The sequence below is a fragment of the Rhinoraja longicauda genome, chromosome 11 (genome assembly GCF_053455715.1).
Source record: "Rhinoraja longicauda isolate Sanriku21f chromosome 11, sRhiLon1.1, whole genome shotgun sequence".
NCBI lineage: Eukaryota > Metazoa > Chordata > Chondrichthyes > Rajiformes > Arhynchobatidae > Rhinoraja > Rhinoraja longicauda.
In genome coordinates, this window is record NC_135963.1 from 10,562,323 (window position 1) to 10,574,322 (window position 12,000).

Below are 12,000 nucleotides of genomic sequence, written 5' to 3' on the forward strand. Positions count from 1 at the left end.
CAAAATAAAATAATCACAGCAGAAATATCACTGGAGGAGATAGAGAAGACAATTGGTAGGATGAAAACAAACAAGGCCCCAGGCAGCGACGGTTTCCCTATAGAATGGTATAAACTATTTTGGAATGAGCTGAACCCACTTCTTCTGAGAACCTTTAACTGGATCATCAAAGAAGGCAAGACACCCCCGTCATGGAAAGAAGCAAATATAACATTAATCCCCAAAGAGAACAAAGGCAAGGAAAATTGTACCAACTACAGACCGATATCAATTCTAAATGTGGACTATAAAATATATTCTTCAATTATCTCCAAACGATTTGAAAAGTTCATGCCAGATTTAATTGATGAAGACCAGACTGGTTTTATAATAGGCAGACAAACGCAGAACAGTATTAGAAGAACCCTACATATAATACACAAGATTCAAAAGGAAAGTATGCGCGCTGTCCTGATAAGCCTAGATGCGGAAAAGGCTTTCGATAGGGTTAATTGGGTATTCTTATATCAAACATTAGAAAGATTTGGCTTTACTTAAGATTCAATTCAAGTTATTAAAGCAATTTACCAGCAACCTACTGCAAGAGTAAAGGTGTATGGTATGAGAGATTTGTGTTGGGAAGAGGAACGAGACAGGGATGTTGTCTTAGCCCTACCCTGTTTGCTATATATATTGAACCATTGGCTCAAGCGGTCCGTCAAGATAGGGAACTGAGGGGAGTAACTATAAGAGACAGAGAACATAAAATTGGCCTTTTTGCAGATGACATAATGATGTATCTCACGGATGTAAACACCTCCTTTCCAAGGATGATGGGGATCATAGAGAAATTTAATTTCTATGCAGGATATAAATTGAATATTTCAAAAACTCAAATCCTCCTATTTAATTGTGCTCCTCCAGAAGAAATCAAGCAAAAGTATAATATTAAATGGGATTCAAAATCAATCAAATACCTAGGGGTATATATAACGAAAAATATATCAATGTTGTATGGGGCCAATTATAATCACATCAACCAAAACGTAAGAAAGGATATAGAAAGATGGTCCACCTACCCAATGGATTTTAGTAGTAAGATAAATGTGGTGAAAATGAATATTTTGCCAAGGCTATTGTACTTGTTTCAATCTCTGCCAATAGAGGTACCACTAAAACAATTCACAGAATGGGATAAATTAATATCTAGATTTATTTGGGGAGGAAAGAAGGCCAGAGTTCGATACACTACACTCCAGTTGCCAAAGGACAAAGGTGGAATGGCACTTCCAAATTTTAGGATATATTTCTATGCAGCCCAACTTCGACCACTAATTAATTGGTGTGAGGATAGCTACATAGCTAGGTGGAAAGAGATTGAGACATATATTCCTGACTTCCACATCCAAACACTCTTGGGAGAAAAAGCGCTTCCTGGACATATCAGATATATAATCGATCCAATAACGATATTTACTTTAGAAAACTGGTTCACTCTTACCAGTTTAAATTGAATAAAGGACAAAAAGTGTTAAGATGGATAGCTTTGGATAGTGAATTTAAACCAGGGATGTATGACTCAACATTTAAAGAGTTGATGAAGAAAGGAATGACTGCATTTTGTACTGTTACTGAAAATGGAGACCTAAGAAGTTTTTAAGATTTGAAGGACAGATTTGCACTTCGGAACCAAGACTTGTTTAGATACCTCCAACTAAGAGAATATTACAACAAAAAAGTAAAAAGGGAGGCACCAGTAGAAAAGAATCCAGTGGTAGAAGTGATAGTCAATGCGTATCATCAAAAAACATCAAGGATTATTTCTAAACTTTATCATAGTTTATTTCATGGAATGTCAAGCTAAAACTACATTTTATGTAAAATTTAAGTGGGAAAAGGAATTAAACATCACAATCTCAGAAGAAGAATGGCATCATGTGTGTGTGTGTAACACTACAGACATCCACTGATGTTTTAGTTGTTATAATAAAATTATATTAAATCTAGTAGGGATAGGGCCTTGGGCTTCCCACAGACAACAAAAAACAAAGATACCTCAAAGGCACTCTTCTTTGAACTTATGTAAATATAAATATACCCCACAATGCTCAAAGCAATTACGTGCGTTAATATGCACATTATGTGTAAATACCTAAAGGCAAATGATATTAGCAAACAGCTTTCATTGAAACTCAAACATGAATCAGTTTTGAAATCTCAAGGTACTGCTGTGTAAATAAAGATTGCTTTCTATTAGAGCAGTACACAGCAAGGAGACCATTTGACACAAGTGGTCTCAGAACCACTTGCATACTTTCTTTATACCACAATAATTGGTTCCCCAATGTGCATGTATGTAGATTAGCTGTGAAGAAAAATTAGGATGGGGCTTGAGGCCAACTTCACGAGTACATGGATCACAAATCAGCGGAGAACGAGGCTTGGAGTGTATAGCTCAAGGTTGAGTTTAGAGATACAGTGCGGCAACGGGCTAGTTACCCCACCAGTGATCTCCACACACTAACATTAGCCCACACACACTAGGGACAATGTTTGATTTTACTAATTAGCCTACAAACCTGTATGTCTGGCGTGTGGGAGGAAACCAGAGCACCCGGAGAAAACCCACGATGGCCACAGGGAGAACATACAAACTCCATACAGACGGTACCCGTAGTCAGGGTCAAACCCGGATCTCTGGCGTTGTAAGGCAGCAACTCTACTGCTGCGCCACTCTGCCTCTATGTGAATCTACTGTGAAGCATTATTCTGATTTGAGGTTATTTTTGGTCATGTTTCCTTTCACGTCACACTCAAGATGTTCTAATGGTTCTGACCTTCTACTTACAATTATTGAGAGCAATGGTGAGCACGGATGATTGCTTGGATCTGTTGTTTCCAATCAACATGGCATGACCATCCAATTAGATGGTTGTACAAAGTAGCTAAAACTATAGAGAAAAGGAGCCAGTTAATTAACTTCCATGGACATTCAGATTAATAATGTAATTCTTTTGGAAATGTAATCTGATAAGATTTTGGAGAATTAAATGAAAAAGGCCAATTAATTCACTTATTGAAGCAGTCTACATTATTTCCATTTGAACAACAAATGGAGGAGGATACATTTATGGATTTTGTATGAATGGATAGAAAGGAACTCAAGAATTACAAATCTACTTGACTCTGTCATCATTTGGACAATGTGGTTATGCACTTAATAAAAACTGATTTAAGTTGAGCTCTGCTTGTGCCAAACCATTCTACTTTCGCACACCATGAAGATGACACTGCTACACTGGAGAGAAAAGCACCAAAAATTGTACTGTGTGCAAATAGTTACTGTAACAGGAGATCGGAGAAGATAAAAGTTGTGCAATCTAGTCAGAAAGGAAAAGCAAATTTGAGTTGTACTAAATGAAGTGAACCCATATAATTTTACTGAACAGTAAATTTCTAAATTATTTTTACTTCAAATAAAAACAATAAATATCTGAAATCAAATACAATCGGGGAGCTAGACGTTGGATGCATGACCAAAAGCATGTGGGCAATAAATGAAATATCCTGTGTTCTCCGTGGGGTGCCTGAGTAGAATGTTATTTTTACCCTGTACCTTTGGCTTAATATATTGAGTCCCCATGTGTGAGACCTTGTATCACACTATTCGTGTATGGTTTTGATCAGTCTTGCTTCCAATGTGATCCCGCTTAAATGAATGTCTAAGTGTTTTAATAGGCGCAGCTAGTATCTGTTGCAACATGCCTTGCCTGAATGTATTTCAAGGTTCCACTGTAAGGTCAGAATTGCTTTTAATTAGCCATAAGAAAACAGGGAAAATATTGAGTCATCTTGTCCAAGCATAAAATTAAGGAATACTACTCGGGTTGCTTCAATATACCATTGATTCACTAGTGTAGCTATTACCAAAATAAATGTAAACAGTAAAACCACATGGATAGGCCAGGTTTAGAGAGATATGGGCCAAACGCAGGCAGGTGGGACTGGTGTCGCTGGGACATGTTGGTCAGTGTGGGCACATTGGGCTGAAGGGCCTATTTCCACACTGTATAACTCTACAACTATGGGTGTGGCAGTCCTGTGGTTAAATGACTCCTTTAGCAACCCAAAAGTCAGGACTATCTGACAACATTAGTTCAAATCCTACCATCAAAGTAACTCGACCACTATATTGTCATCACATTCAAGATTCTTGAAATAAGCTGCCTCTTCATTTAAAAAAAAAAAGTTGTTTGTGGTGCTTTTAAGGTTTTTAAACCTTTTAATGCCAGAGTTCTGAATCATTGATCTAGAGCCACAGGGATCGTGGAATTTCAATGCATGTAACCTAAAGTAAATCCAGTTTCCGCATTGATAACCACAAAACTGCTAGATTTATATGAAAACCCAGCTGGTTAATTGATGTTCTTTGGTGAAGGAAATTTGGCATCTTATTGCTTTTCATACAGGTCGTGTTTGGGTTGCCATTTTACAGCTTGATTTTTCTTCAATATTACTTCAATCCTGATATCACTAAAATACAATTTTGCCAGCTTGCACCAAATTTTGTTTTGTTTTATTCCAATTGCTATCATTAGAGAAATTGCCAATCTGACTGTCCTCTCAATACCTGTCTTCAGAACCTTTATTTGCTCCTAACTCTAATCCACCAAATTCAAATCTTTGACCGTGCCTCTTTACCATCAACCCTTGCCTATACATGCAGCTTCATGTGGTTCCTAAAACTATTGTGCCTTCCATTGTTTTAATTCTGGCTTTTACACGTCCCCTGCCTTGCCAGCCTGTCCCTACAAACACATGCGCTCTTATAGAATCTCACATCATTGAGTATGCTTCTCAACCTCTGAATTTGGCTAACTAGCAAGATTTGTCTTTTTCGGCCACCTCAATGCTTCCCCAGAAAGTTACCCTCCTTTACCAAGTCATGGTAGTGCAGAAGGGCAGAGGTAGAGTCACTGCCTAGCAGCGCCAGAGACCCAGGTTCGATCCTGACTGAATGCTGTCTGTACGGAATTTGTACGTTCTCCCTGTGACTGCGTGGGTTTTTCGGGTGCTCTGCTTTCCTCCTACACTCCAAAGATGTACAGGTTTGTAGGTTAATTGGCTTTGGTAAAATTGTAAATTGTCCCTACTGTATAGTATAGTGCTAGGGTATGGGGTGATCGGTGTGGCCGAAGGGCCTATTTCTGCACTATCTCTAAAGTCTAAGGAGCTGCTTTGGCACGTTGCATTGAAAGCTTATTTTCTAGTTGCTTTGATAGTCAGGGCAAGAACACAGTAATTTCAATAAATTGCTTCTCGCGCTTTGATTAATTATGGAAAATCCATTCTTTGTTAACCCACAAAAGATTTCTTCCCTTGTTTCATTTTGGTCTTGCTCTTTTCCCCCATGCCACTTTCAAATTGTCGATCTTGAGTTCTTGTTGAGATTTGTATTCATCTGTGTCTCTGCGATGTTGGGTAATAGCCAAAATGGTGGGAAACGTCATTACCTTCATACTTGCTCGGCGTGTTCAATGGCCTCCTGTTTCTGCATTTCTGTAACAAATGGGGACATTTTCTGAAAGTACACATTTCTGGTATATTGCAGGAACTGTTTCTTTAAATCATTCTCGATTCTTGCCATACAGTTTCCACCTGCAGATGAAATTTAATTTGAAGCAAAATTGAAGAGCAAGTTATATATACGGGTGTTGTAAACATTGCCCTAATATTCATAATTGTAATTTCCCCAATCCCTATTTTGTGCCCCTTTTCCTATCTTGGCCCCTTCTGCTGCCCCATTTCGGCCCATCTGCTCTTGTTGCTTTGTTCCCATATGTATTGAAATCTGATCAGCTGGATCATTGTAGGATTATTATGTTGTCCTTCTGTCAGTGTGACTTTTAGAGTCATTTGGCAGATCACCAGGTTTCAATGGCAAGTATTTACAGATGTCCTTTAATCTTCTGGAATTTTTTGAGGATGTGACAAGTAAAATGGATGAAGGAGAGCCAGTGGATGTAGTGTATCTGGACTTTCAGAAAGCCTTTGATAAGCTCCCACACAGGAGATTAGTGGGCAAAATTAGAGCACATGGTATTGAGGGTAGGGTATTGACATGGATAGTGAATTAGTTGGCAGACAGGAAACAAAGAGTAGGAATAAACGGGTCCCTGTCAGAATGGCAGGCAGTGGCGAGTGGAATGCCGCAAGGCTTGGTGCTGGGGCCACAACTATTTACAATATATATTAATGATTTAGATGATGGAATTAAAAGTAACACGAGCAAATTTGCAGATGACACAAAGCTGGGTGGCAGTGTGAACTGCGAAGAGGATGCTAGGAGGTTGCAGGGTAACTTGGACAGGTTGAGTGAGTGGGCAGATGCAGTATAATGTAGATAAATGTGAGGTTATCCACTTTGGCAGTAAGAACAAAGAGGCAGATTATGATCTCAATGGTATCAGATTAGGAAAAAGGGAAGTGCAACGAGACCTGGGTATCCTTGTACACCAGTCACTGAAAGTAAACATGCAGATACAGCCGGCAGTGAAGAAAGTTAATGGGATGTTGACCTTCATAACGAAAGGATTTGTGTTTATGAGTAAAGAGGTCCTTCTGCAGTTGCACTGGGCCCTGGTGAGACCACATCTGGAGTATTGTGTGCAGTTTTGGTCTCCTAATTTGAGGAAGGACATCCTTGCTATTGAGGCAATGCAGCATAGGTTAATCAAGGTTAATCCCCGGGATGGCGGGATTGTCATATCAGGAAAGATTTGGAAAGACTGGGCTTGGAATGGGTCTGGAATTTAGACGGTTGAGAGGGGATCTTATAGAAACTAAAATTATAAAAGGACTGGACAAGCTAGATGCAGGAAAAACGTTCCCAACGTTGGAGTCCAGAACCAGGGGCCATAGTCTAAGAATAAAGGGGAGGCCATTTAAAACTGAGATGAGAAAAAAACTTTTTCACTCAGAATTGTGAATTTGTGGAATTCTCTGCCACAGAAGGCAGTGGAGGCCAATTCATTGGGTGAAGTTAAAAGATAGAGCTCTCGGGGCTAGCGGAATCAAGGGATATGGGAGAAGGCAGGCACGGGTTACTGATTGTGGATGATCAGCCATGATCACAATGAATGGTGGTGCTTGCTCGAAGGGCCAAATGGCCTCCTCCTGCACCTTTTTTCTATGTTTCTATGTTTCTCTGTAATTTGCTTTATTACAGGCCAGACAGCAGCAGGCAGAATTAGCCCAGCAGGAGTGGTTACAGATGCAGCAAGCTGCCCATCAAGCACAGTTAGCAGCATCAGCCACATCCAATCCACGCAATAAAGCAGGATCATCACAAGATGAAGATGAAGAGGATGATGTTTAAATTTAACCAGCAAATTTACTTTTACACAGATGTCCTTTTACCGCACATTAACAGTGACCTGGCCCGTCTGCAACTTTCAGCTTCATTCACAACTTTGCAGGCTGGCTATTGGTGTCAGGGGGTCATTGGGCAAGTTAAAACTGTCATGAGTTTTCGTGTGTAACAACCAATCACTTATATGTGGAAATGCAGAGGATTGGAAGTTATCAGAATATTACATTTATACAACGGGCAGCCAGAGTTGGGAGCATCAAATCAATGCAGTACTTTTAACGCTCCACAGCCTGTTTCTTGCATCTTTCTGAAAATCAGTATTGTTAATGCTTGTGAATCTGAGAATTAATGCTTCAGTTTGTGTAACCAGTTGCTCCCTTACTGTTTAATACTGAAAGCAAATTTATTGTGGCTTATTTAAGTTTGCAATTAAAATGGTTTTTTTAAATGAGCAACTTGTAACAAGGGTGAAACTGACTTAAAAATAAGTTAACCTGCCCTTGGTTCATTTTTTTAAAATGGGTCTGATGGAGTTCACAGAATTTTAAAGAGTAACATTATTAACTGATAAAACCAGATCTATAGTAGGCTATTTAGTCTTAATTTTACATGGCATATGTCCTTGCTTCATGGTTAGTTTTAACCCCTAGGTGTAATGTAAGCTCTATTTGCAGAAGTAAGGGTTGAAAGCAAAACACATTATTGTCAGCAGTTACAGTACCAAAGAGTGAATTCAGCATTGGGAAAAAAAATGGCAAATGAAGTGGGCTCTTCAGAATGCCTGTTAACTGCTGCTTAAATGTTTTTGTACTGTAATGTTTCATGTTCTTTAACAAATATGCATTACTGTTGATGATTTTGGGATTGGCAAATTTCATCTGTGGAAGATTTCATTGTGGAGCGTATGTTTTAAAAAAAATCTGCATTGCATGGTTGCTTGTGCTGGTTAATACATAACTCTTCCATGGTGCTTATTGTTCTTACATTTTTCATGTGCTGGTTCTCTTAGCAATAAAAAGACAGGTTTTTATTAAAAAAGTAAAATATTTTGTGTTTATTTTATCTACTTCAAAACTCCGAGGTTATTGAGGAGTGATATAAAATGGATGCTTGATGGTCAACATAGACTTGGGCCAATGCGCCTGTTTCTACATAGTATGGCTTTTACTTTTTTTTCTTAAGAGAGAGCTTTCAACTTATAGTTTAGTGATTTTTGGCCAGTGGAGAAACATAACCAATGGCGTACAAATCCTTATTGCTTCTGTAATATTAGCAAAGCATTGATAGAATCATGTAAAATGTTTTGTACTTTCCTCCTTTGCCTCTTATTAGTTAATATTCATATTTGTATCCATTAATACATTTGCTCATTTGCTCCACTATTTGTGGCGTTTACAACAGGATTACTGGTGTGGTTGCAATGCAACTGTTCCCATTTATTTTTGGGAAATAAGTATCAAGCATGAACTGAAAATAGAATAATTTATGCCTTTCCTATTATTTGGGCTTCTGCCTAAGGCTACCCTTCTCAGGAATTCTGCAAGCGTGTATTTTAAGGATGTAATGTGGTGATTTTTATTTTGTTTCAATATTACCTGTAAAAAAACATTTAAAGATAATCCATTCCCCTTTTTAACATGTAGAATATATTTTGGGGAAATAGATCTTGCCTCTTGTTGGTATTGCAGTGAGTTTTATATGACAAATAGGATATCAACCATTTATTTAGCAAAAAAGTATTCATCAGTTAGTTTCCGTTTTGGAGATACAGCATGGAAACAGGCCCTTTGGCCCACCGAGACCGGACCACAAGCGAACACTGGTCCAGCAGTTTGATCTTTAGATCATCCAATGCCATTTCTGAACATCCCTTATAGGACACTAAGCACATTTCTCCTCTGGGTATTGAGGAAAGAACTATTCCTGCAGAAAGGATGAAGGAAAAATGTAGATACAAGGAACTGCAGATGCTGGTTTATAAAAGACAGTGCTGGAGTAACTCAGCAGGTTAGGCAAGATGACCAAGATGGAAAGGTGATATCTTGGGTTGGAACCCTTCAGAAGAAGTGTCCGATTCAAAATGTCACCTATTCATGTGCCTGACCTGCTGCGTTACTCCAGCACTTCCATGGATCTGTGCCGTTCCATGGATCTACTTCCTCTTCCCTGTGACAACTTCTTTGTGGATGCAGCACCTGCCCTTTATCTTCTCCCCATATATCAGGGCTGCAAACCAGTCTGGTTGAAGTTGCAATTTCCTTCTATTATTTATTTGTGAAAGTACTACTTTCAGTATACTACACTGGGGAGACCAACTGTATTAATGGTAATAGTCTGGTGAAATGCCTCAGTTTAATCCATAAACATGCATGCAAGTTTTCAATTCTGTCTTTAATGTTCTTTGCCTGCCTTTTCACTCAGCACCAGCGACATCTCCACAATGTTTCCCCAATGGAAGGTTATTGACGTGAAAAGGTAATTATATTTCTCCCTCTGTAGATGCTGCCAGACCTGTTGTAATTACATTTAAAAACCCGTTTTTAACGTGAAGAAAAATGTTAAACATTTTGTTTTTGAATATGTGATGGAAAGATTTTTAGTGGCTATGTATTTATGTCAATAACAGGTCTATGGTTAAGTATAGGAAGGAACTGCAGATGCTGGTTTACACCGAAGATAGACACAAAATGCTGGATCTCTCGCACACTGCTTCAATATAGAAAGCCTTGTATCTTTGGTAAAACTATTTATTTACCAATGTACATGTAAGCTAAAACTTATATGTAACTTAAGTTGCATATTAACTTTGCATTTATTTATATATTTCAGAAGCATGGAGACAACTCTTTAAGTGCTTTCCTTCTCCAAGAAACTGCTCTGCCCATGCAAACAATTATCCTTCATACAAACTCTTTTTGGTCCCTAAACCTGAATTTGTTTCCAAATTACATTCCTCTCTCCTGCAACATGTTTGTCAGATTTCAACACTATAGTAACAGATGCTAATCCCTTCAACTGCCAATGGTACATTGTCACTCTTCTAACTCGGTAACCTTTTAAATGGTTCTGTGGCGCGCGGTTCCTCTCGCCCCGGCAACGAAGGCAAGAACTCCCCGGGCACCGTGAGCGGCGACCCGTATACGAACTCCGCTGAAGATGAGGCCATGTCCTCCTTAGGCGCAGTCCGGATGCCCAGCAAGACCCATGGTAGTTCGTCCATCCAGTCCGGGCCTAAGAGTCGCGCCTTCAGCGCTGCCTTCAGCTGCCGGTGGAACCTCTCCACCAGGCCGTTTCGTGCCTCCGGTTCTGGGGGGGGGGGGAGTCCTGTGGAGGCTCCCAAGGGTTGGGCCATTCCACTACCGACCCCTCAGCACGGGGATGGACCGGTCCAGGGGGGTGGCCCTTTGCTACGGTTATAAAGGACGAGGTTTTGGGCGCCGGTCGCCTAGGCCCTGCATGTGGAGGAGCCGTTCGGCCCGTTCCATTCTGGTCAGTCCGTAAGTTTGGAGCAGCAGCTCCTTAAGGGCTTTATACTTATCGTAGGTGGGGAGGTCCTCGAGGAACTCTGTGACCTCTTCGGCCGTGTCCTGGTCAAGGGCTCCCACCAGGTGGAAAAAGCGGGTGTCGTCTGTTGTGATGCCCCGCAGCTGGAACTTGGTGAAACCAAACGCGAGGCCAGGTGGTCCAGAATGTCGGGAGCTTGATGGATACCGTGTCGACAGCTGCGGCCTGGTCGGCCTGCGAGCCGGACGAATGGTCGGCTTTCCATTTTGCGTCCATTATATCATCAATGGACTGTTCGGGGTCACCAATTGTGGCGCGTCAAAAAAGCCCGAAATAAAGTTTTCCTGAATATGTGCGTGTCCACTCTGTGTACCATTACAACTGGCTTTGTTTACATTAGGGACATTACCTTCAGCCTCAGGTTTTTCAACCTTTAACCAAATTTGAAATTCTTCCAATGCCACAACCAATCTTTGCTATAATGCCTTCCCTAAGAGCTCATTATTTCTGTCTCATTACACAAAACCAGATCTAACACAGCCTGCTCCTTGGCAGGTTCCTCTACACTGCAGTGGGAAGCAGCCTAAACCACTCTTAACCTGTTCTCAAGATTAATAGAGCATGAAACAGTACAGCACCGGAAAAAGCTCCTTTTTCTTTGGCCCATAATGTCTGTACTGAACATGATACTAAGATCAACTCTTATCTGCCTGCACATAATCCATATCCCCCCATTACATGCATGTCCATGTGCCTATCCAAAATTCTCTTAAATGCCACACTGGTATCTGTCCGGCAGCATGTAGGTGTTTCAGGCACATGCCACCCTCAGTGTAGTAAAAAAGACTTTGCTCTGTACATGTCCTTTAATGTTGCTCCTTCCCCCTTAAAGCCCTCTAATATTTGATATTTCCATCCATCCTGGGCAAAAGATTCTGACTGTCTACCCTATCTATGCCTACTCTCAATGTTAGCAATTTGATTTGTCTAGCTGTAATCGCCCATTATTATTGCAGTACTTTCTTGCAACTTCTCATTAGTCTTGATTTACATTTGGCCTAGATACAGCAACTTCAAGAGGACCTTTATATCAATCCCACTCGTTTGTTCTTGTTCTTACTATTTTGTTTTTTTCACCAAAACCT

The 12,000-nt window shown here is 40.1% G+C and overlaps 1 protein-coding gene across 4 annotated transcripts in view; it reads left to right on the plus strand.

Annotated features, from left to right (window-relative positions):
• dr1 (down-regulator of transcription 1) overlaps positions 1–12,000 on the plus strand; it is a 42,515-nt gene that overhangs the window by 17,184 nt on the left and 13,331 nt on the right. The window contains exons 3-4 of one of the 4 annotated variants that reach the window (XR_013547838.1): positions 9,773–10,088; positions 10,181–10,735. Coding sequence is in view for 3 of the 4 variants with exons in the window: in XM_078408251.1 (XP_078264377.1) it covers positions 7,208–7,357 (150 nt within the window). In the remaining variant the exon portion in view is untranslated. Of the gene's footprint in view, positions 1–7,207; positions 8,535–9,772; positions 10,089–10,180; positions 10,736–12,000 lie in introns of those variants that run through there. The other 3 variants (XM_078408253.1, XM_078408252.1, XM_078408251.1) reach the window with 3 other exon arrangements.